We start from the raw sequence: 26723 nt of genomic DNA, 5'->3' as shown, positions 1-26723 counted from the left end.
TGTTATGAGTAGAGACCACGTAGGCTCATCCCTTAAATTAGGTGCCTGTTCATTGCATCGTGATTCACTGATTCATCATAAGTCAGTGTTAAGTGGCTCAATAAAAAGGTAAAGTGAGGAAAGTATAAAGAAATGAGGGGTGGCTTAAGACTTTTGCACAATGCTGTGTATTCAAATGAGGTTAATTTGAATGTGGGCAGGGGATCAGATAAAGCCTAGTAAAATCACAATGGCTCCTTTCATATTATCTATTATCTATTGTCTGTTGAGAAGCTTTAGGATTTGGTCCCAAAAGATATCCTCACTTCACTCTCCACACTCTCTACTATTAAGCTGTTAAAAATTCACAAATTTAAATCATTGTTAGCTGATATGAAAAAATTTATTTTCTCCTTCCACACTGTCCATTTTTCAGTGATTAGACATGACCTTACTGTGAGAAGGTAGGCTAATAAATCTACACCATAATAAAAGATAGGCTGCTTTCATTAACCAACTGCTTTTAAATAAATTATTTGCTGTTTTCTATTTTTCTATTTCTTCAAGATGTGCTTACACTTTATGGCTTCATATTATTTGTATCCCCAGAATTAGATGCTGTTCTAGGGTTTGGTTACTCAACAGATACATTAAAAAAAAAAACAACAACAACTCACAAAACAGCACCTGTAGACTAATCATGACCCTTAAACTGGAGAAGAATATCATTTAAAAAAAAAAACAAATATGCAGGAATTACAAACAATAAGCCCAAATGAAAGTTGTATGGGTGTATCATATCATATCATATCATATCATATCATATCATATCATATTTTGAGCTGCAACGAGCAGGGACAACAAACAAAATAATGGGTTATTTATTTTTCTAAGGGTTATTTTTATTTTTCCTATTTTCAGAAATAAATGACCTGTTCTCTGCATCACCTGGGGCTGCTATTCACAGAGAGAAAAAAACAAACAGAATATTAAAGTAGGAATTTACCTATTACACTAGCGGAATAATGTTTCCTTTACAGCCCTAGTGAGGAGGTTACTTCCCAGTAAACTTCTCATAAAGCATCAAACGGCATCGGTCTCTAGAGCTCCGAGTGACGTCACTGCGGAGGATGGTGTCGTGACGTCGGCAGTTCAATACTGACATGAACTGAGTAGGAGGGAAGCGGATGCATCAGCATCAGCCAGATGTGGAGCGGTTATGGCAGGGAGGGAGGTGTGGGGGGCTTGGATCAATAGTAAAGCTCGAATAAAGCTACAGCAGCACGTTTTAATTCATGGGAACCAATATTACAAATATTGATAAGGACTGATAATTTGTCAGTTTGGTGAATCAGAGAGAGAGACATGCTTTTGATTTTGTGTTGAAGAAGCGCGTGATTTGATTTGATTAGGACATACACAACTAATAAAGAGTGAGTGGAAATGCTGTGGAATAGTCTGGGCGGGAGAGTGGGGGTGTAGCCCGTGAGGCTGTGGTAATATCAGAGAGAGAGAGGTGGGGGGAGAGAGACGCGGGTGGACAGTGTGATGCTGCGCGTTATCTACTGGCTAAATGAGGGTTGTCTTTCCCAGTTTAGGCAGCAGGGCTTCTCCACCCTTTCCAGTAAGGATCAGTAATTTACACGACAACAGCAGGGCGCCTGTCGGATCTCCACTGGACCCTGCGCTGCTGGATCTCCCACAGTGCTTCTGCTGCTACTGCTGCTTCATCACCAAGCGCTTAACGCCGAAGGAGGACGAGGTCTGGTTTCTGTGCCATGTGCAGAACAACATGTATGTGTGAATTCACGCGGTGACAGCGGAAGGGGGAATGGAGCAGTTGTCATCAAATTCCTGCAGACGCACCGACGGTGATACTGTGGAGGCTGTCGTGTAGTGAAAAGACCTTCATACGCAGCGGCCAATCCTAGAGATTTCGGGAGGTTTTGACAGCCAAATAAAAGGGGGGAAAAGAGGCTCAGCGGTCAGGTTTCATGTCAGCCACAACAATGGGGTAAGTGTGGTTATTATCCCACAGACTGAGTAGTTTTCTTCCCTTGTTTTCTGTTTTTACATCAGCTGCAGATGCCTCTCGGGGTATGAACTTGCCTGCCGTGAAAACACAGCAGGAAAAAAATAACGACCGGAGACTATGCGTAAAAATGTACCCAAATTCTATATCACACGCCTTGCGTGGCGTTTAATAGAGCGTGTGGTGGATGCATGTTCAAAAGGCTGTATGACGTGTGATTACGAGGTGCTCTGTTCACGGCCTTGATGTGCTGCACACTAAACAAGGCATTCATGTAACGAGACAACTTATTCATTTCCTCCATGAAGCAGGCCTGCCGTTTTCTGTGTTTAAAAAGGAAGAATAAACACAAACATAATGCTTAAACACAAACCTCATTCAGAAGTTAAGTCTAACTTCAAACTTTTAGGATCAAAATACTCTGTTAATCTGCAGTCATTCCCAAAGTGGGATTATACCGATGGGTCTTATAGGGGCTTTGGCTGTGTTTACCAAAATAAAGCAAAGTTTAAGTTCTTTGTTATTCTTTAATTCTTTAAAGAATTAAAGAATAACAAAGACACACCGCAGTATGAAAATGAGCTGCTTTATCCAGGTCCCTATGTTTACCCCCCTACTTCATTATAGGTAGTTATGAAATTCTCAAAGAAATAATGTTAAAGGGCAGCATTTGTTCTTGTATACTCCCAGTCACAGACAGTGTGATGAATTGTACATGCTGTTCCTGCTCCAGAGAAGGGTTTGAACAGTCAGAGGCTGGGGGCTGTCATATATAGCTGTGCTGCACTGGGCTCTGTAATGACAAAAGGTGGCTTTCTGTCTCTATATGGCAGCACAGTGACCGCTGCCATGCACATCCTCAACAACAGGCTTCCATCAGTGAAACAGTCGCCTGGTGTGCACACAGCGCCGCTCATTTGCATGTCCCCTAACCCCGAGCTCAGCGGTCCATTTCCCCCACCAAGCCTGTCGTTCATTAACGGCTGTCTCCCGCAGTTCATTGTGATTAATTGCACAGCAGGGGGTAAACAATGTGGCACAGGCCACAGTGCGATTCTAAGGCATCAGCCAAAACTCCTGCATTAACTATTTACAATACTCTGGAGGCCTCACAGTCGCCCACTCTGCCCTCCCACTTGTGGGCTGCACATCATTCAGCCATGTCCCACTCAGCTTCAGCTCTCCACCGGGCTCTGCCATACTGGTGACTAAGTTACTGTTATGCAACTGACTCAATGACTCAATTGATCTGCAGTTGGACTAATTGTAAACTCGGATTAAAAGCACCGCGCCGCTTGCAGAGTCTGAATAGGTTCAGATAGGGTGTAGTACACAGACAGATAAAGTTATATTTAACTTCCGGCCTCGAGTGGTTTTATTCCAAGCTTTCCCCCAGCGCCGATGGTGATGGCACAGAGGATAACATTAGAGATGTCTATCAACACCTTCTCTGGTATTCACTCACTTCCTTTTGCAAATACAATCGATGCACAGACAGACTTGTTTCTCTCTCTGTCTTTGCCTTTGCTCGTTTGCACATGTTTGTGTGTGTGAGAGAGACAGAGAGAGAGTATGTGTGTTTACAAGCGCAAACACACACACACTTTAGGTAACCCAACTATTCCCAGTAGACGGCGCAACAGTGACTTGTCCCATTATTAACCTCTCTCCACCTTAAGTAAGATCTACTCCATCTCAAGCTCTTTTCTGTTCAAATAATGGAAAACGGTGGAAATCAGGACATCTTCTATGGGGTGTAGGTGGCAAGGGAAAGTGAGATCTCTTGAGATGGGGTTGTCTCATTATTATGCTTCTGTTTCAGCTTTTTGCCTAGCTAGGGGCAGCTGCACAGTTGAAGGGGACACACTGGAGTAGAAACTAAAGCACAGCCTTTTGTGCTATTAAATGTGTGAGCTGAGACTGGAAACCGTGCCCACATCTGTGCATCAAACCCCTGAAGCACAAGAGGCGGTGTAGGCAACACCTTTTTCCACTCCCGGAAATCCAGATGTGTGTATGTACCACAGAACATTTGGTACATTCATACGCATGGTGTGCACCATAGCTTGGCATATCTTAAAGGGTGCAGTGGTTCACCCCCTATTTTTCCCCCCAGTTTGTCACATTTTGTACAATTCAGTGTTTAAATTCCCAATCCACAAATGTAGCACTCATTGCCATGAAAATATTTTTCTACTATTTAGAAGTAGTTACAGTGAAATCTGCACACAAGAATGGAGTGAGCATTACTGAGCCTCACAAAGACGCTTCTTCTGTTAGGAGATGTTTTTCAGATCTATTTTTATTCACTCCTATTGTGCTGGAGTGAAGGCAGACACAGCTCAAAACTTGTGAAAATAAAATCAGAACTATCAAAATAGTAGTATGAATAGGATTCACCCTTTAATTCACAACACCCTTGGGGTAGGTGACCTGCCCCCGTCAATTAATTTGTAGATAGGACTTCTATAAACGCCAAATCTGAAACGTGTTCCTTATCAAATGCTTAGAAAACTGCTCAGCATTAACCCCGTAAAGCCTGAACCATGAAATTATTGCCAGAAAATTCTAATTTTTGAACCTTCTGACAAATTCAAACAAACAAACAAAAAAAGAAATATCAGTTTGCATATTTGATTTTTGTTTTCTATAATTTCAGCTACATTTTGTAGAGAAAAAAAAATCACACCCATGATGTAGAGGTCTCAAAAACTCATGTGTCAAATGTGAGAGGCAGTAATTTAAAGGGATTTACTGTGGTTTTTCTTCTTTACTGTTATAATGGATGGTCATATTAAATATGGCCAAAATCTCAAATAATGAAGTCAGCACATGTGCAAATAATCCATGTGAACTAAGACGTCAGACTTTAGTCTGCTCAAAATGCAGATTCAGAAGTTTTTTTGCTGCTTTTGGCTCCCTCTGTTAAAGAGAAGGGGCAGCCACAATATGATCATTTCATGTTTCAGATAGAGAGTAACCCGAAGGCCCTGCACAAGATAAATGAGCATTATTTTGAGCTGTGACTCATGCAAAGCTCCTCTAGCATAGTACCAGAATATTATGATGATTATGGAGCTGGGAATGACAACACCAGCTCCCTTTTAAAGTCTCATTTCATACCGTATTAAAAACTGAACAAGTATTATCTCTCCATCGTTATGGAGAGATAATACATACAATGAAGTCAGCAGAGTGTCTCGGGCACACAACCTACTCGTGAAGCCGCTTGACACTTTGGCGTGCTTGTGTTGTGTTCCCGAGCTGCTCAGATTTGAGCAGCTCACAGTCGGTTCGCATGCTCGTTTCTGCCACACTGTGTTGCAGTTAAAGCTTCCCACTCTTCTTGTCTTCTCCTACTGGAAGATGAGTGGATTTATCAGTTCTCGAGCTTCTCCTACATTTATCACCTCCTCCACATTTTCCTCATCCCTCCCTTCTTCTCTCACTTTATCACTCTTCCTCCCTCAGTCATTCTGCCGGCCCCGTCTTTCTCTCTGTCTTAACATTCATGTTCCATCACCTGCCCTTGTGTCACGCAGTGTACTCTGCATGCTAAACGCCCCCTCCTTCTCCTCCTCCTCTTCTTCTTCTTCCTCTGTGTTTTTCTTCCTCCTCCACACTTTCTTCCTTCCCACTCACTCACATCCCACTGAAGTGCCCCCCCCCCCCCCTAGCATATATTTACTTAGTTCATCGGTGATGGGAAGTAGGTAGGGTCTCATACCTTTCCTTGCAGCTTTTGTAGGCTCTTTCAGTGCGTGTCCCCTGTTGATAAAACAGAGTTCATTGCTGGAGTGCAAGAGGATCAGCACGTACTGAACTGACCTTCATGCCATCCCATAACTGCTAACTATGCCAGGCTATTGGCTCAGGGCAGATCACTGTAGACAACAAAAAGGACTGCAATGGGGGAATGCATGATGAATCTGAAGCCATTATGGACTGGGCCATCTTTTAAAGGAAGGCAGAAGACTTGAGAAATGATTCTTATGCACATTTTGCAATCAAATTCCCTCATTTATTTTGCTTTCTTTTAAAAGTTCAATTGTAGGAGTGAGTTCTGTTTTTTCTTTCTTTCTTGACAACTAGTGGGTGTCATTTTGGAACAAAACTCTTTGGCAAAGGCATTTATGTAAAAATGAAAGCCCAAGAACGAGTCTGTGTTCGGCACGCACACGCACACAATCAAACGACAAGGAGAGGAAAATTTGCCACAGCTTCATCAAATTATGCAATGAAAAACGACGCGAGTTGCCAAAGCGGCTATTGCACGGATCATACCGACAGGCCGTGGTTGTGTGATGTGTGCTGGGAGAGAGTTGAAATGACTCACAGTACCGCCACTTACACTGCTGTCGATGATTATGATAATTCGCGCACAGCACTCCACAAGCAGCTTTGTGGAGCGGTATTAATCATCCCAGATTCACTCCCTGACTTCCTATACTCCACATTCCCCCCCCATCATTCTCCTTTCTGCCTTTTCTCTTCCTTTCCCCTGTCTTTGTGTTTTTCTGTCTTTCCCAGTCTTGGCTAATCACACACAGGAGGGGTGCTGCTGTTGAATTTTAATATTCATTTATACAGCAAGCCTTTGATGTCCCCCATCACCCCCACAGTGCAGTGTAAGCACTTCTCTATCTCGTTCTCTGCCAGCACTGCCAGCCCAGAATATCTCCCTCAGCACCCTGCACTTTGAGTTTGTGTGTGTACTGACTGTAGATATTACCCAAGAAGCCCCAACAATGGTGCAATATACGAGGGCACTGTAGGAGCAAAAGGGGAGAGGAGGGGGTAAGTGAATGAAGGGTGAAGGTTGCACAGGGGTGATGGGTTGTCTAAAAATATTTTTTTTTAAATGACTGTTATATAATTTTCAGCCCTAATAGGGGCTAATCTAAGCCCTGGCTTGAACGTCACACAGAGGTCAAATAGGAATTAAGACATCTCAGATAAAACCGTAATAGGGGGCTGGACATGTGGAGATGATCTACACAAACGCAGACCCCTTCCATGCACACACACAAGGATGCAGATTTAAAATCCCATCACGTTTGTGTCGTTGCTTTTGTATGTTTGTATGTGTGGAAACTGCAGCTCAGTGGGGTGTGTCTATGCTAGTTAACTGTGGCCTACTGTCTATATTTAGCCTGAAACCCTCTCCTTCCCTCCTGTGTGACCCTCGCTTGGTGCTGCAGGCATTCCCATATCAGAGCACAGAGACGGGGTGCTGTCTTGCAAAGAAAGAAGGACAGAGTGTGTTCTGGGTAGACATCCAATATGAGAGGAAGTTTAGGTTTAACATGTATGATTGAATTCAGTTGAGCCAGCTTCTCATTCGTATACAAGTCACTGAGTATGTAGTAACTCGGTGACAGCCTCTGTGTCTGTGGTGTAACTATGGAGGATGGCGAGCTGGTTGTTCATTTACCCAGGCGATCTGACTCCCCTGTGGGCAACAGGGGTTTCGTTGCCGGCGGCGGGTTTGGTGAGACGTTGGTGTTGCGGCACAAAGAGGTTCACCACTTCTTTTTCGTTCCCTTCAGGGAGCAGCCCATCTACAGCACGCGGGCTCACGTCTTCCAGATCGATCCCAACACTAAGAAGAACTGGCTGCCCACCAGCAAGCATGCCGTCACGGTTTCCTACTTCTACGACAGCACGCGCAACGTCTACCGCATCATCAGCCTGGACGGCACCAAGGTGAGCGGCTCATCCGGGTTGCTGATTCACGTCTTACCCCAAATCTTGCATATGAAACACCGGCTGCTTTTCATTTTTGCCAACTGGTGTGGTTTTATTATGATGTTCCAGATGTTTCAGTGTAATTACCTCATCACTCATCAAACAGGCTTCACTGCAATTCACTGAGTTTTAATGGTGTTTATAATTTATTATATTTGGAAACTAATGTGCAAACACCTCTTAAGAGAGCTCAGGGTTTGTAGGACGTCCCGAGACCGGCAGCTCATGTTTCACTCATGCAACTGCTCTTTAGTGTCTTTCTGCACTTCTATACTTATATCTTAGAATATTCTTTTTGTTAGATATCCAGGAGGGGCACTTGATGTGATTGGCCCTAGCTTTGCATGACTAGGGGCAGATTGGAGCTCTTTATAGGCACTGCACACATGCACGCCCCCTGCCTGTTACGGAGAAAGGAGGGGTGAAGCTAAATTAGAAAAACAGATGACAGTGTGAGGAGAAAAAGAAATAGAAACAAGGAGACACATACAGAAAAGAAGCCAAGTCTTCAACACGGTCAATTTAGCAATCGTCTCATATCATCCAGCACAAAATAGATAGCTAAGTTCAACTGTTATGTAACACACACTCAGTGACTTCTCCCCTTCACTAATAAAGCATCGTGCATTGATGCCAACTAGAATGCCAAGCATTACACAACACTGCTAATTGATCAGCCATTAATTTGTCCTACATTAGTGTTTTTTAACAAAGCCAGCTGAATTATGTAAAAGAGGTACACTTCAATTCTGGTTCATGGAAAATGGAGGAAAAGGCTAAAGATTTTTGGTGGGGTTTTTTTTCTTTTCTCTAGTCCGTCTCTCAGTATTTTCTGACTTTGACAATCCCTCTGTTGCATTGAGTCTCTTTGTTTTCCATTGAAGATGTGAATCTCTATAAACCAATCATTTTAAATTTTTTTTCTCAATCGTCTTCATTCGGCTGGATCCTTTAAAGGTCGCCGCAGCAGATCATCTACCTCCATTTCACCCCATCCTTAGCATCCTCCTCTGTTCCACATCCCTCTGCGTGTCCTTTTTCACTATATCCATTAAATGTCCTCCCTTTATCCAATATATCCACTATCCCTCATGCACATGTTAAAAACCATCTCAACTTTGCCTCTCTAACATTGTCTCCAAACTTTTAAATCTGAGCTTTCCCTCTGATCTTCTCATTTCTAATCCTGGTCACTCCTGATGAAAACAGTAACACTTAAAGAATCTTAATAATCTATTTAAAATGCCTGGATACTGTAGTGTCATTAATAGTGTTATTAATATCAGTGTATTTGTTAAAAGCCACGTTCAGTGTTTGTGGGATTGTCTGTAAATGGAAGCTGCTATCTGTACTAGTAATAAAAAACAACAACAAAGACATGTCACCATCATGTTCTGAACTGCACATTCATATTTTTTATTGTTTAAAAAAAAAAGATTTAGGTCTAGAGGGGATCTATAAGGCACACAGTACCACAGTATTTCTTTAGATTAGGCGAAAGGTTGTATTTTTAGAATCAAATAGTTATTTGTTCTATAAAATGAGAGAAACTGAGAAGTGAAATAGTCAAAAATTGAATTAGTTGAAGAAACACTTTGATATTTTATTTTGAAAAGCAAAGATACCTTCACAAAGACCTGAAATAGTTAGTTACTTACAATCAAAGATCCAAAAAGTTGATTCTGTTCATCTGAGCACGTATCAGGATATAATCGAACAGAGTCACTCTGGATCAAGATGTAAATAAGAAAAATAAAGAAACTAGGCTTTTAGCTAATGTGTGTGCCACATACATACAATGGAGAGTTTCACCAGCGTTCTCACTTTAAATCTTTCTAGCGCTCTATTTGACACCTCCTGTCGCGATACACACAGTTAATTTGATGCATATTAAGTGGGTCTGCTCTTTTTATTTTCAGGCAATAATCAACAGCACCATCAGCCCCAACATGACGTTCACAAAGACCTCACAGAAATTTGGGCAGTGGGCGGACAGCCGAGCTAACACTGTCTATGGACTGGGATTCTCCACTGAGCATCATCTATCCAAGGTACCACCCCTATCCACACACACACACACACACACACACACACACACACACACACACACACACACACACACACACACACACACACACACACGTTACTTTACTACCAAACTCAGCAGTACAGACACGTCGTCTGTGCCAGGAAGGCAAGGATAACGAGGCTGTTAACAATACTTATAAGCATTCCTTGTTTTATACCGCACAATAACGCGGTGTGGTCATGTGACCTGAAGGTTGCTGAAGGTCAAGTGTTCTTTTCCTCCATCTCAAAATCCCTCAAACAAATTTCTCGCTCATGCTTCGTCATTATAAAACTCCCGTTAGCAGAAAAGATAGGATCCAGTGGTTGTGCACTTTGCATTTCACATGCTGGTTTACACCGACTGGCTTCAGTGTATTTATCATGAGAAGAACTACATAACCTGTTCTCTTTTTGGCTCTTTTTTTGGCTCATGGCTTAAGAAAGGGGCCAAAACTCTGGATTTCTCAGCCTCGTATGCTCTTAATTTGACGTTTACTTTGGAAATGGAGCACTTCGGCAAGGACTAAAGGTGCTGTGCACAGCAGTTTGTCACTAACTGGACTCTGCTCAGTGGCCAGGTACCAAATTATCCAATTATGTGTCTGTAAGGTAGCCGGTTGCTGTATTACAGTAAGACAACTGCTTGGTACCACTGAATCTTATCGTGAGTTTATGCAAGTATAATTTATAATCTTAATAAGACATTGTACATAAATAAAGCTTACAATAACCTGGACAGTCAGTTCAGTTCATCCATCCAGCCATTTGTTTCCACTTACCTAATTCTGGGCTGCAGGGTGACTGGACCCTGTCCAGTCTGTTATAGGGCGAGAGGAAGGGTACACCTAACCTCAATACAGAGGATGAAAAAGTAACAATAATAATAATGATGATGATCAACAACATACTTTTCTCAAGTTACTTGCAAATGCTCAACATCAGTGCTTTAACCGACTTGCAGGCAGTTAGACTGTGAACAGGAACTCTCTGAGAAATACCTGCCAGCCAAGTGGAAGTATTTTCTTTGTTTCAAATTAGAAATAATCTAATTCACTTCTCAGATGACCACAGTGCCAAAACTCCTGAAGCACTTAAACTAAACTTATGCATTTAAAGCACAGAACCAGGACTATTATATTGCACTGAAGTAAAATGATATTGAGTTACTTATTGCAACTCCACTAATGGCGGACACAAGACCGACTTCAGCTGAGTCAATTTGATTTCCTCACCACTCAGCCCTCTGCAGTACTGTATATACTAAATTAGTGTGGGAGTCGCATCAGTGATGAACCACACCCTAAAGGGACATTGGGGAGGTGGGCTAGTGTGTATGTGCCAGAGTGTTTATATTTGCTCAAAGCCCCTCAGCTGAGCTCGCCTTACCGCTTCAGCCTGGCTGAATGTATCTTTGCTCTCGACCAAAATAACCCAAGAGATCAACTTCAGCCGCTGACAACTTCTCATTACAGGAAAAGTCTAAGAGGAAAATGGCACAGTTTGGTTAGCTCTAAGTATGTGCGTGCATGTCCAATGGAAAGATTGTCATTGGAGACCCCGCTGGGTCATATTTCTGCAGAGGAATTATGGGTAATTCTTCTCCAAATGCAACTGCAGTTTTTTAATGGAAACAGCTTCTCTCTATACGTCACAGGACTAATACATACTGAGCTCTTTCTTTCTCTCACAGTCCATTTAAGTCGATATATTGTGCACATACAGATGCATACATACTGCACAGATTAAGCCACATTATTGTAGGAAGTACAGCACACAATCACTCACGCACTTGTCCTCTGTGTCCAGTTTGCAGAGAAGTTTGCAGAATATAAAGAAGCAGCAAGACTCGCTAAGGAGAAGAGTCAAGAAAAGATGGACATGGCCACATCTCCTTCTCAGGTATGTTCAGTATGCCCTAACTTAATCACAACACCACCACCACCACAGTACTCTTACACGACTACTCATGACTACTGTCACAGTCATGTTGAGTAATAAACAGTTATAAGCAGGAAAAACAATAATTTTACCTTAAATTATATTTTATTTTACCAATTTTTATCTGTAAAAAAACTAAAATAAATAAATGAATAAATAAATAAAAACAAACAAGCAACACCTCTCCCCCAAAACTTACATATAAATGCCCATGGTAGTCTGTTGTTAGGTGGTTCCTAGACAGATGTAGCTAAAATTTCATTTCCTATTGGTTTATGGACTCCAGTTTTGAAGCATTATGGTTCTGGCCATTTTAATTTGTTGTCACACATGTCACGGGTGAGGGTGGATTTGAATGAGAAACAAAAGGGCACTTCACAGCTAAAGTATCCATGCCCCCGATTAACTTTAAGTTGAAGTTTATTTATACAGGGAGTGCAGAATTATTAGGCAAGTTGTATTTTGGAGGAATAATTTTATTATTGAACAACAACCATGTTCTCAATGAACCCAAAAAACTCATTAATATCAAAGCTGAATGTTTTTGGAAGTAGTTTTTAGTTTGTTTTTAGTTTTAGCTATTTTAGGGGGATATCTGTGTGTGCAGGTGACTATTACTGTGCATAATTATTAGGCAACTTAACAAAAAACAAATATATACCCATTTCAATTATTTCTTTTTACCAGTGAAACCAATATAACATCTCCACATTCACAAATATACATTTCTGACATTCAAAAACAAAACAAAAACAAATCAGCGACCAATATAGCCACCTTTCTTTGCAAGGACACTCAAAAGCCTGCCATCCATGGATTCTGTCAGTGTTTTGATCTGTTCACCATCAACATTGCGTGCAGCAGCAACCACAGCCTCCCAGACACTGTTCAGAGAGGTGTACTGTTTTCTCTCCTTGTAAATCTCACATTTGATGATGGACCACAGGTTCTTAATGGGGTTCAGATCAGGTGAACAAGGTGGCCATGTCATTAGTTTTTCTTCTTTTATACCCTTTCTTGCCAGCCACGCTGTGGAGTACTTGGACGCGTGTGATGGAGCATTGTCCTGCATGAAAATCATGTTTTTCTTGAAGGATGCAGACTTCTTCCTGTACCACTGCTTGAAGAAGGTGTCTTCCAGAAACTGGCAGTAGGACTGGGAGTTGAACTTGACTCCATCCTCAACCCGAAAAGGCCCCACAAGCTCATCTTTGATGATACCAGCCCAAACCAGTACTCCACCTCCACCTTGCTGGCGTCTGAGTCTGACTGGAGCTCTCTGCCCTTTACCAATCCAGCCACGGGCCCATCCATCTGGCCCATCAAGACTCACTCTCATTTCATCAGTCCATAAAACCTTAGAAAAACCAGTCTTGAGATAATTCTTGGCCCAGTCTTGACGTTTCAGCTTGTGTGCCTTGTTCAGTGGTGGTCGTCTTTCAGCTTTTCTTACCTTGGCCATGTCTCTGAGTATTGCACACCTTGTGCTTTTGGGCACTCCAGTGATGTTGCAGCTCTGAAATATGGCCAAACTGGTGGCAAGTGGCATCTTGGCAGCTGCACGCTTGACTTTTCTCAGTTCATGGGCAGTTATTTTGCACCTTGGTTTTTCCACACGCTTCTTGCGACCCTGTTGACTATTTTGAATGAAACGCTTGATTGTTCGATGATCACGCTTCAGAAGCTTTGCAATTTTGAGACTGCTGCATCCCTCTGCAAGATATCTCACTATTTTTGACTTTTCTGAGCCTGTCAAGTCCTTCTTTTGACCCATTTTGCCAAAGGAAAGGACGTTGCCTAATAATTATGCACACCTGATATAGGGTGTTGATGTCATTAGACCACACCCCTTCTCATTACAGAGATGCACATCACCTAATATGCTTAGTTGGTAGTAGGCTTTCGAGCCTATACAGCTTGGAGTAAGACAACATGCATGAAGAGGATGATGTGGACAAAATACTCATTTGCCTAATAATTCTGCACTCCCTGTATAGCGACAAATCACAACAACAGTTGCTTCAAGGTTCTTTATACCGCAGGGTAAAGACCCTACAGTATTATGGAGAAAACACTAACAATCAGACGATTCTCTGTGAGCAAGTGCTAGGCAACAGTGGGAAGGAAAAAAATCACCTTTAACAGGAAGAAACCTCGAGTGGAACCAGACTCATGGAGGGGTATCCATCTACCATGACTAGATGGAGGAAAAAGAAGAGACAAAGGAAAGCATATGGAGACAGGGCAAACCACTCACTGTGGGAATAAGAAGACTCTTATTGTCTATTTTTTCTCTAAATGCTATCTTAATTAGAAAATTAAGCTAATGCTATATTTAAGAAGTCAATATAACAGCAACCGATCCCATGAACTCATCAGAAAAATATTTATCTGGATATAGAAGCAGGTTTATTTCCGCCAAAGCTTCAGAACAAATAGAATTAATTTTGCAGCCAAAAGAGTCGCCCTCTGCTGGCCATTAGAATGGTCGCAGGTCAATGTATTGGCTTCACTTTTCTGACCCACCAGTAACATCCATATTTTATATATAGTGTGTGGGCATAAGCTACCAGTGTGGTACATATTTTTTCTACATGTATCCGTGCCATAGATTACAAAAAAACTGTGCTCATTGTGGCGAAAAATTAGCCTGTATGCTAGCCTTTAGTTTGTGGAGGAAATGATACTAATAATAGTAATAATAGAGTGTTTTAGAGTATTTGTAACTGTGCCAAAATCTGTTAACCGGCTTCATGTTTTTTCCTTATGGAGGCTAGGGGAGCAGCCTCCCGCTGTACTGCAGCCTACTATATGTGCCGCAGCCCACATAGGTTAAAACGCTACAGTACCATGTGAGGAAGTCTTTTAATGAAGCCAGGAGAATAGCTGCTCCCTCACCTGGGGTTGAAGGCTGCACTTGCAGCTCTCAGCACCACTTGCAGCTAGAGGCTGCGAAGCTCTACACCAGGGTCCCTGCTGAAAGGTGGTGTTTTACCCACATGCCTGCTGGCTTTTTATTCTAACTTCTAGATCCTCTCCTTTACCTCGTCTAAATGAGGTAAAATAAAAACGAATCATGAGACACAAATTATTCTACTGAAACAAGCTGAGAATAGAGCTAACTGCTATATGCTGGTCCCAATAGGCCGAATCTCAGTGGAAATGCATCTAGAACAGATATTAAATCATATACTAATGAATGCGGAGCACAAAATGTAAAACCAGGCGTAATCTTCCTCTTATCTCTCACTTCCTTCTTGCCCATTAGAGGCGTACAGGCAGCGTCATTGTGTTACTGTATTGTGCCCAAGCCCTGAGTCTTAATAGCTTTGTTTTATGTAAGTGCAGCAGCCAAATCATTTGTCTCTTGTATAATCCTGGGGTTGTATGGGATATAAAGATAAGAATTAATCTGTAATTCTCTAATTTCCCAGTGCTATAGACTGCTAATTTAATGTCCTGTAGGAATGTCAAAATTTTTTGCGACACAGTAGTGAGAGCTTTGACAGCGAGAGAGCGCCTCCTGTTTTCAAAATATCATTGCTTTGTTTTTAAATCTTGTCGTCATTTTATAATATCACAGACATTATTATCTTTTTATATGATTTTAGTAATATAAGCTTTATATTGGGTACTGTGCTAAAGTCTGATTTCTTTGAAGTTCAGTCTTTCTTTGGACACTTTTTCACTGACCAATTCCAGAGGAATGCTTTTTTGATTGCTAAACCACTTTACACTGATGTACAACAGTGAGCGTCTGCAGCCATCTGTAAAACATGGAGGAGGCTCTGTCATGTCTTGGGACTGCATTTCATCCAATTGAGTTTGAGATTTTGTTAAAAATTATGGCACTTTGAACACAAAAACAGACCAGCAGGTACCGATCCACCATGCAGTACCATCTGGAAAACATCTGATTGTTAACAGCTTCATTTTTCAGCATGAAAATATAAAACTATGAGTCTCCCCAGCCCGCAGACATCAAAATTACTGAAGCAGTGTGGGATAAATTTTCTTTTAACTTTGACTTTCAAGCTTGTTAGAATTTTACAAACTCATAAATGAATGAGGGGTGGCTTAAGACCTTTGCACAGTACTGTGCATTAGCTATAGTTTATTTGAATGTGTGGAAAGGAGCTGAAACAATTAACTGTTTAAATAATTATCGAAAGAAATGTAATCAAGTTATTAAAAATTTTTAAAATTATTTTTTTTTCGGTTATAGCTTGTTAGTATGAAAAAAACCAAGACGTCTTATCTTACGGTGCTTAAAATTAGAGGAATAAATGAGTCATTTTATTGGGAAAAATACTTGATGGGTTACAAGCTCATGATAACTATCTATTACCCAGTTTTCTTAAACACCTAATGCTATTTGTCTTGAAAATCCAACCACTGTTTGCATGTTCTGCTTGATTATTATGTTTAACTGACAGTAACAGCTGAATCACCGTGTCCACATGCAGGAGTCTCCGGCAGGCGAGCTCTCATCACCTTTGACCCCGGTGACTCCGCCCATGGAAAACATCAACGGCACAGATGAAATCTGTGACACGACTCCCAACTCAGACGCCCGTCCCGAGCCGGCGCAGAACGCTCTGGCCTTTGCACACAGGTACATCCCACATTATGATGTGTGACATTAACGCAGTCGTAACGACGTGAGCATGCAACTGCTGTCACAGTCATATCTAACACAAACAATGCTAAAACAACAAAATTAATATGATTGGTGGTTTGTCTGCTGTTTGTCTGAGGCACAGACATGTAGCCTGCACCTCCCTTCTTTATGCGTGTTCACCTTTATATGTTGCATGTCAGCATGGTCGTGAACGCCTTCTATTCACCGCTACTCTCTCATGTTTTTCCTCTCTAGGGAGCAGTTTAAGACTTGTCGGGTCTGCTCTTTCTGATAGGGATGTCAGTTCAAGTCCTGACTACTGCGACACCATAACTACGCAAAACAAATAAACGAACAGGAAAAAAAATGTTCAGGATCAAAGCTTTCAAAAATTAAGAGCCCGATTGCAGATCAGCAACAGGGAGGGTGCTCTTTCCAAAAACCTGATGCACTGCCTGTTTAGCAACTTTTAAAAAGTAAGGTTAAACCAGCACGCCAAAACTCCAGTAAGAACGAATGCGGTGATATGGGCGCAAGAGTTCTTCTTGAATTATGATCAGTGATATTTACACACTGGACCAGCAAACGATGTAACTTTGAGTGTTTCTCAGGTCTGAGAAATAATTTCACTTATTCATTTTTGTTCAGTCTGAGCATGCTCGGTGAGAAAAGCACATTTCTAATTTTGTGTATGCTACTGCGATGCAATAACATCATGTCAAATTCAAATCTCTTGACTGAGTAGGTGTTGGTGTCACCTCTATGCATGCACCAGTACTGTTGTGTACATTCCTCTGAAATGGATAACTCATGTTGCTTGTGATTGTTAATCCTGGTTCATATGCACCAGACTGTGTAAGATTCAGAGGTTAAAGAGTTGTGTAAATATTTTTGTTGTGTACAATGGCTTTCTGAAAAGGTGCGGTTGTGCGAGGCTCATCGCCAGAAAGTTGTCGATGAAGCATTTATGTAAGACTTATATAACACACTGTGGGTAGTGGGAGGCAGAGAGAGTGCAAGACAGACAGACAGAGACAGAGAGTATGTGTCAGAAACTGGGAATAGCGAGAACGACAGAGAGGGAGAGGTGCTTGTATAAAGTCTGTACATGAGTCACTCATACCTAAACAGCACAGCACCAACTGCACACACACTCTCAGCACAATAAATAAACTGAACAGACGGGAATGGGCAATCAGTTTGAGTTGTTCAACTGAGTGTTTTTCTTTTTTTCTGAGGAGAGGAAATGTTATCCAATGTCACTTGTAGTCCACTGTACACACGGGTCTTTTTATTTGTAAAACCTCTGTAACTTGTGCCACTTTGGTTATTTCTCTGGCTGCGATTCTTATTAATTAAAGATATCAATCAATATCAATCGCTTAATGTATTATCATTCTTTTGTTTTTTCATTTGTTTAAATACTGGCATATGACTGGAGAAGCTTTTTTAATATTTTAAACATACATTTTGAGATCTTGAATAGACTTAGAATACTTATTAAGAACTTATTAATGAGGGAAAGTCTGAGAAGTGTATGTTCACAAAATCCTGCCACCACACGATGATGTCTGTGAGGCTTCACGGATCTGTGAAGTGAGAGCGGGATGTAGAGAGGACACCCACTGCCTGCTGCAGCCTTGCTGCTCATGTGTCTATTAATGCTGCATGTGTGGGAGATGGGGTCGACTCTCTGCATTCGCGATGGCAAGTTGTGGACGTAACAAGCGAACCTCTGTCTCACGTGTTCTCAGAGGCATATGCAGTGAGGGTAGAAGCAAGAGCCATCCAAATATTTTACCACGTAACCCTTCATTTTTCTGTCTCTCGATGATTCACACTTTGCCAGTCTTATATCATCGGACTGTTCCCCGAACCGATGTGAAAAAGTGTTTTTTGACAGCTGGTTGATAGCAAAAAGGAGAAGGGACAAAAAAGGAATACAGTGTTTTTTAGTGTATTTTATGTGCTTACTTCTATGCTATTTGTGGAGACTCAGGCGTCAGTGTACAAAAAGAGTGGAGACCTCTGTGATGGCTTGACTCTTGGCTGTATATCTGTTGATGACGATGTTGATGATCATAGTGTATATGTGTAAGTACCGCACTGTTGCTTAGCGGGGCTGTGTAGGCAGGCATGTGTGGGAGCAGAGGGCAGAGGGAGGAGGGATGAAAGAAAGCAGGTCCACGAGAGAGTTTTTATATCTGGACGTGAGCGTGGCTTGGCAGGTCTGCACCGGACTCGCTTTGAATGGTTTTCTGAATATTGTAAGACCTTTTTCGTTGGGACTGCTGGTGCTGTGTGTGAATGGTGCTCTAATGTCGGAGGATGTAGGCGTTTGTCAGTGGGTTTGCGGTAGGCTTGCATGAAAGGAGACCGTGCCAGTGTCTCCATTCCACTTGTGCTGCCATGGCAACTGCTCAGCCTCCCCGCTTCTTGAAGGGCTGTGCGAGGAGAAAGAACCTACCTGGCAACCAGCAGCGGTCAGGACGCGCCAGAAACATAAGAGCTGCAGAAATAAGTTTACGCTTTGTGTTCGGTATCTTTATTGAGATGACGCTCGACATTGTGAAGCAGCAAAGCAAAAAACAGAGTGTTGATGCTCATGATGTATTGGCAGTGTATACAGATTATCTTCAAAACACAAAAAACATTCAGAATTTTGCTGGAAAAATAACATTTAATAAAAAAATTTAATTGGTTAAATAAAAATGTGAATCTGAGACTGGATTAAATCTGCTCCTTTAATGGCTGCCTTAATGATACATATCATCACAAAGAAAAAAAAAAGAGTTAATTCCATCGTATTTACAACTTCAAACTGATACAAACAGGGAATGATATTTTTTTAACATCACATTCATTTTTATATTTTAAAAGCACCAGAAATCAAGAGACACCAACTGAAAAACATCTATTTCTATTAACATTTCTGACATGTAAATGATAGTAGTTCAGTGGCACAGCAGTATTAAACTTACCCTCATTGTGTCTCACACACACTTTCCTCTCTGCCCTGCCATCCTCAGCCAGAACAGTGCTCAGGTGCCCCCCTGAAACCTCTGAGCCAGACTCGTTTAATGACGACGAACACCAGTGTCAAAACATCTTGCACTCTCCAGTTCTCCCTTTGTCGCTCTCCCTCGCTGTCTCCGTCTGTCTCCGTCTTCACATCTTGACGTCTTGCCTGCACTCTGGCTCTCCGAGCTGGTGCAGCGTGGGGTTTATACATTGGCGGGGAGGCATGCCTTGGTGACAGCTCTGCTCCATCTGTGTATGAGCATGTGTGTGTGTGTGTAGTTGGGGGGTTGGGGTTGTGTGTCTGGTAATATGTGCATGTGTAGGATGAGGTGTCGTCTCCCTCCTATGCGTCACACATGCAGACACACTTGCACTCACGGAGGGGGTGGCTGTTGTGTAAGAAGTGAAGGCGCCGTGGGAGTCCTGAGTGAATTCTTTCTGGGCTTTCTCGCTTTTACTCTTCGCAGAGTGGGTGTTACGGAAAAGTGGAGTGCTGCGGCAGTGTGTGAGCATATACGGTTGGGCTATACAGTTTGTGTGTGTGTGTGTCAATGAGGGGGTGGAACAAAACAGAACTGAAAACATTGTTATGGATCATACAGACCCTCATCACCCCTTGAGCGAGCTAAGCTTCCTTTTGTGTTTGCACCAGTGTGAAAAATTACAGTGAAGTATGTGTGGGAGTAGGAGTTCCTTTTTCATGGATACTTGACTTGATGCAGGTGCTCGACAGAGTTTAGATCTAATGGCGCCAAAGTCAGACATTATGTGAGAGACAGGGAATAGATGTTACATAAATCTAGAGATACTGTATGCAGTGTACAGATCTAACAGGAGAGCACATAAGAAACATTTCCCTCCCTAAAGTTGTACTTACTAATACACTAGGAGCCAGATTTTCTTGTGTGTGTTTTTTAAGCGGTCCTGAGCAGTTTGCTCACCAGGCTTTCTGAAAGTGTTTCAAAGCTGTTTTCTTTGGACATTTCCAGTCCAGTTCTTATACCTGAGGGTTTTTGAGCAAAGAAAGCCACCTTATCCAAAGAATGAATTGTTGTGTCAATGCATAACAGAAGCAATTTCAAATTGTATCTTTAGGGACTTTGTTACTAGCACCCAGTCACAAAAACACATAATATGTTTCCATATATGTAGCAAAATCTATGACAGATGCCAAAAATCACACAGTTTGGTTAAACGCAAGGCTGTTTAACCAAAACCTTAGAATAACTTGGGATGTTGAGAAGCACCTTTGGGAAACCAGGACAAATGGAGAACAAAAGAAGTAACAGGCCTAAACAAAAAGTATCTACAGAACATGATCTGTGTCTGAAAGTCATGTTCGAAAGAAATATGAAAAGAAAAAAAAGTCCAGGAAAAATCTGACACAGGCCTGACTGTTTACTGAAGCCTCATCAGAAATGGTCTCAGTGGAAGATCAGGAAAGACTGAGTACATGTTGTGTTCATATTAGATAATGTTCAACAAAAAATTCACCGGATTTACAACAACAACTTCCAATCTATCCATCCTCGTATCTTTATCTGGGCTGCAGAGGGCATAACCCTGAAGTGATAGGGTACATCCTGGACAGGTCACCAGTCTATCACATAGAGACAAACAACCATTTGCAGTCACATTAACACCTTTGGGTAATTTAGAATCATCAGTTACCCTAACCCTAATAACTGCATGACTTTTAACTGTAGAAGAAACCAGAGTACCAGAGAACCCATTGCAAACTTGATCAGATTGTGGATTTGAACGCAGGACCTTCGTGCTCTGAAGCAACAGCGCTAACACCATGCCCTTGAGCTGTCAATCCAGACATAACAAAAGTATGAAAATTAGGCTTGATGCAGAATTTTCTTTATGTTTTTGTCCTTGACAGGTTAAACCACAATAAATAGCAACAGCATTTATGTTGTCATGGTTGTCTGCCTCTTACAACCCCAGTGATTTTCCTGTGGTTTGAAATCTCATGTGATCTTGTGAATTTCGTGAGTGCAGGCAACTAACCACACTTCCTAGATTGTATCATGTCATCTGAACAAGAACAAATTAAGTTGCAGATCCAACATGATTTGATTGCGTTCACCATAAAAACTTGACAATATTTTGTTCAAATGACAAGTGAACTTGTAAATGTAACCACCCAATTTCCTTTTTTTGAGTGTATGACAAGTTACACAAGAACTGGACTGAAAATCAGTGGCAACAGATCTTGTGCAGTGATGAATCTAAATTTTAAAATTTTGATTCAAATTATCTTCAGTATGCATGGAGGAAGTCAGGAGATGTACAACAGTGAGTGTCTACAATCATCTGTAAAACATGGTGGAAGCTCTGCCATTAGGCTGCGTTTCAGCCAGTGATGTTGGAGAACTTGATGAAATTCATTGGAATGACAAAGGATTTGAATCTTTTACATAATACGATACCCTTTTTAATGTGGAAAAACACTGCAAATGCATTAAAAACTTAGCTGACAGCAAAAAACCCAAACAAACAGTGGAACACTATCAGATTGGCCTCCCCAGTGCCCAGACCTCAACATTACTGAAGCAGTGTGGGATCATCTGAGAACAGAGAATTAAGCAAAAGACAGCCAGCATGCAAAGAAGAGCTTTGAATATCTTTCCCAAAATCTGCAGAAATATTCCTGAAGACTACTTAATGAAATGTCCCAACAGTTTGCCTGAGAGAGTTCAGGCTATGTTAAAGAATTAATGTGTTTCATAACAAATATTGACTTTCAGGCTTTTTAGAATTGTACAAACTCTGCACCTATTTTCTATTTTGTTTGCTTGTATAATATACTGTTTGTACATATTTAAACAGTATATTATTCCCCATTTATTATATATATGTAATATATAATAAGATATATACTATACAACTCTGAACCTATGAATGAAAAGGACAAAAATAATTTTTTTGTAGGTGCATTAAAATCAGTCACATCACTTCGTCATCTACTCTGTGAGTAGCTGGACCAGATTAGGCTCCAGCCAGTCTAAAGGATATAATCTCAGATTATAGCTCATCTGTCAGACAGCTGCTTTCACAACTACTGCCCGTGAAGTGCTGACCTCCAGCCTGAGTGCCCACTGCAGTCGTTGTTCCCTGTTATCTCATGTTCGTGTATTTAGGAATATTCTTTCTAAAAGGTATTATTTATATTTTATACTGTGACATACAGTTTCATGGTCACGTGAACACAAAACAAATCATACTGACCATTTTCATTAGTTAAATTATATCCCTCTGTTGTGTTAACAGTAACAAATTGACCAGATTAGCTGGTAAGATTACAGTTAATAGCAGTTTTATAGAATAACTCAAATTATTTGGGAAAATTACCATGCACATGCATTCCTTTACACCCAATCATGTTTCTATCAATTCAGAGCACTGAGTTACATTTCTGGGGATTTATTCTAACCCTAACCAGAGCTACTACATTCCTAATCCTAATCTTAATCTTAACCCTTAGTCGGATTTTAAACCAAATCTTCAGGCTAAAATCTGTGGGCCTGCTCTTTGCCCCGAAAGGGTCCTTAAAATGTGAATATTTGTCGCTCTCCTCCAACTTTCAGGAAAATTGGCCTGGATGTTTTTGTGTAATCTTGTCTACACACAAACAGACAAATAAAAAAACGTAACCTTCTTGGTAAACTGAAGTAATCGTGCTCAGCTCAGTGAAGCCCAATAAAAGTACGGATTACAATGAGAGATGCAAACCTTATTAGATGTACAATGAAATGATCTAACAAAATAGAAAATGATAACTATGAAGTATTTTTTAATAATAATCTGCATTATTGTTCGATGGATTGATGGATTTTCACCATGCATTATCATGGAAACACGAGCACTTATCGTCTAATGTCACTGTTGGTGAACTGACAGCATGCGTTTCCCTGTGTTCTGCAGCCCGGCCATGACAAAACACTGGGAAGCTGAGCTGGAGGCACTAAAGGGGAACAATGCCAAGCTAACGGCAGCTCTGCTGGAGTCCACTGCCAACGTCAAACAGTGGAAACAGCAACTGGCCGCCTACCAGGAAGAGGCAGAGAGACTACACAAGCGGGTGAGCGAGGAATGGGGGGGCCACAGGGATGCTTGTTTGTTTTCATGTGTGATTAAATCATTTCAATTTAAAAAGGGGTGATCATTTGGTGGGGGTGCTCTGAAGTTGGGATGAGAGGGAAAAAGAATAAAAGAGAGTTGAGTGTAAGCATGCGGGAGAGTAAAGGGAAGAGGTCGTCTGGGAATGAGACAGAGAGCCTGTTTCTGTTACACCGGTTCCTCTCTGGATCTGAATAATGATGTCCACAATTTATTCTTGCAGGTGACTGAACTTGAATGCCAGAGCAACCAAACCCCAGTGATTAAATCCCAGAAGACCGAGCTCAACCAAACCATAGAAGAACTAGAGACTGCACTAAGGGATAAAGAAGAGGTGTGTGTCTGTGTGATTTTTCCCTAAAATGAAAAGGCTCATGCACGTTAAATTTAATTTACACAGCACTTTAATTTTTTTCTTACACCCCCAGGAAATGGAAAAGTTGAAAGAAGAACTGGAAAACATGAATGACCTGATGGAGCAGAAAGACACACTCACCCAGAAACTCGAGGTGAGTCAAAAGAGTGGGACGGTCTCTATCTTCTATCCTCCAAAAAATCGCCCCACCTTAATGAACTAACATGCCAACATCATCTCACTGTGCACAGGAGACGGAGCTGCGCAGCCGCGTGCTCGAGGAGCAGCTGGCGGGTGCCGAGCAGAGGCTGGAAGAGAACCAGGAGGAGCAGGAGAACTTTAGGAAGAGCCTGCGGACGCTGCTGGAGCTGCTGGACGGCAAGATCTTTGAGCTGACAGAGCTCAGAGACACCTTGGCTCGGCTCATAGAGGAGGCCAGCTAGAAGACAAAGTTACCTAAACTTCACAGACAGAGCCATATGACAACTTACTCTGACACCTACCCACTATGCCCCCTTTTCCCCTTCACAACCCACACAGATTAAAATGAGACACTGCCCACATTCATATTTCAGTCAAAAAGGGCAGCTGTTCCCCTGTTTTTTTTTTACCTTGCAGGCATCCAGTTCCTACCAACCGCAGGCGCTCCTGTGGCTCGCGACGATGCAGGGTCTACCTCAGCTTGCCTTCTGATGGGCTGGTGTAGGCATAACATCGGCTGAACTTGTAGTTCCTGCCCCCTCCAACCTACCCCCTCACACACACACACACACACACACACACACACACACACACACACACACACACACACACACACACACACACACACACACACACACACACACACACACCCTTTCGCAAAGAGTTAACTTGAGAACTGTGCCTCAGTGCCATCTACTGTTTGACTGGGAGAGCTGCACCACAGCTTGCAGCATCACACCACACCGTCACCCCCCCTCCCCCCGCTTCCACTCTAAACTGCACCCCCACCCCCACCCCGCTCCCCCGGAGGGGAGCGTTGAAAGTCATGTGGAAATAATTGCTGTTAAGACTCAGAGAACTGCGCCAAAGCTGCCAAATCCCCCCGAAAATATTGTCCTCTAACTAGCAGATGCTTTGATCCAAAGTGACTTACTGTACAGACAAGAACTGAACGGAGAAGCCCCATGTTTGAGCTCGGGCTGCCAGAAGAGAATTAAAGGATGACTCTCAATACAACAAATCAGTCAGTGTTACCTATTTGTCTGGAGTAACATCACAGCTACCCCCTCCCCACACCCAAAATCCCAACCTGGGAAAAATATAGTTCGGTTTACTTCTGTATGTCCGCAGCCAGTTTAAATTCCTATACGATAGACGACTACTAAATCTTCCAGAGGCGTTGTTCATGCCACACAGAAAGTTTCGGGTGTGTGTGTGCCCACGTTATATTCAACATGAAAGATTTCTGCATCCGGACTGCTTCCACCATCACAGACCTGTCTTCCTGCCAAACTCAGTGTGGTGTGTTTTTCTGAACAAGGCCTGACATAATGTGTGCCTTCAAGCACATATGAGTGGAGAAGTGTTTGTATATAATATGTGTGTGTGTGTGTGTGTGTGCGTGTGTGTGTGCGTGTGTGCAGCGAAACATTGTGGACAATGAGGCCGCCGACACTTAACACACACACACACACTCTCACACTGAGCAATACCAGACAGGCTCTTTTCGACACCTTCTATCCGACTCTATCAGGTACTTTACTCAGTGGACTCATGCAGATATAGGTCAAATGCAACTAAGCTGGTCTCCCCCTGTCCAACAGAAAGTGTACTACTTTTGACCGTAAAACTGTGTGGCAGCCCTGTCTGGTCGAAGTAGTGCATCGTGAAGGGCTTCTAGAGTGTCATCTTGGTGTTCGTAAAATCTCCACCCTCGGTGAAACTGGCCGCAGGTTTTCACTCCTCACTGGTGAATACAGAACTGCACTCAGTTTCTATTCTTTTTTTACACAGAATATAACACTGATGATATAATTATAGAAATGTACAAGACAACTTTCTACTCATGACTGCGTTTAAATGAATGGCTGGAAGACTCAAAATGCAGTAACGCCTTGGGGTGGCTTTTTGTTGTGTATTAACCTATGAGTGTTCAGCCTGTAGGTTGAAAACAGCAACAACAAAAACTCTTCTGTGCATTTTAAATGTGTTAAAAAACACAGTTTTACACATTCTGTACCCAAATATAGACTTACTGTATACAGCAGCATTTATGCAGGTAAAATCTAAAGCTGTACCTTAAACTCGCTTCCTTAAAATTGACTCCATTTCTAAAGTGCACCTTGTTTGCGCTTTATTTCACTGTTATAACTCCCTCTATGTATTAGATTTGTATTAAGTAATACCACAGCAGCTTTCTGCAGGTTAATACACTGGAATAAGTCTCATGTAAAGGGAAATGTTACTTTTTTTTCTGGTTTAACGTTGATGGTTGAGTGACAGAGATGGAATACCTTAATATTAATGCTATTGTTAATGAATGCCTTTGTACAGTAGTGGATAAGAAGCTTTTCATTCTCCTGTTTTGTAACTTATGGTATTTAAATGTAGGTATTATTATTGTATTTAGAGGTATGAGAAGACTGGCAATATTTTTGACTATTTAAAGTAATTTTGAACTCATGATATTAAAGAGGTACCTCAGGCCAACGATGTTCATAGACTGGTGAGACTTGTGAGTTCGCAGCTGAAGGGATTTATCACATGCCGGTGACAAACGATCAGGAGACATACTTGTTGGTGCTTCAGCCAAACTACACCCTCTGTTGAATTCAAAGTCAAAGAAACAC

General features: G+C 41.8%; 1 protein-coding gene across 2 annotated transcripts; it reads left to right on the top strand.

Annotated features, from left to right (window-relative positions):
- The first annotated feature begins 1540 nt into the window (after positions 1-1540).
- On the top strand, positions 1541-26583 carry homer1b (homer scaffold protein 1b). 2 transcript variants are annotated; one of them, XM_085425358.1, is made up of 9 exons: positions 1541-1993; positions 7561-7717; positions 9679-9810; positions 11636-11728; positions 16234-16382; positions 23343-23499; positions 23761-23871; positions 23966-24046; positions 24144-26583. In XM_085425358.1, the coding sequence occupies exons 1-9, from the start codon at positions 1974-1976 to the stop codon at positions 24333-24335; spliced, it is 1092 nt and encodes a 363-aa protein (XP_085281484.1). In that variant the 5' UTR covers positions 1541-1973; the 3' UTR covers positions 24336-26583. The 2 variants fall into 2 exon arrangements, with proteins under 2 accessions (XP_085281484.1, XP_085281483.1); XM_085425357.1 differs by lacking the exon at positions 1541-1993 and having other exon boundaries at positions 7224-7717.
- The last annotated feature ends 140 nt before the right edge of the window (positions 26584-26723 follow it).

Source organism: Rhamphochromis longiceps, linkage group LG12, assembly GCF_057381845.1.
Source record: "Rhamphochromis longiceps isolate RC_006_pf linkage group LG12, R_longiceps_female_GT1.1, whole genome shotgun sequence".
Classification (NCBI taxonomy): Eukaryota; Metazoa; Chordata; class Actinopteri; order Cichliformes; family Cichlidae; genus Rhamphochromis; species Rhamphochromis longiceps.
The sequence above is the reverse complement of the archived record's forward strand: the minus strand, read 5'-3'. Positions and strand labels throughout refer to the sequence as shown.

Coding starts and splice junctions, on each gene's coding strand:
- homer1b (XM_085425357.1), top strand. CDS start 7,415: ATGGAGGATGGCGAGCTGGTTGTTCATTTACCCAGGCGATCTGACTCC. Junction 11,729..16,233: donor TGGCCACATCTCCTTCTCAG/GTATGTTCAGTA, acceptor GTCCACATGCAG/GAGTCTCCGGCAGGCGAGCT. Junction 24,047..24,143: donor CACTCACCCAGAAACTCGAG/GTGAGTCAAAAG, acceptor CACTGTGCACAG/GAGACGGAGCTGCGCAGCCG.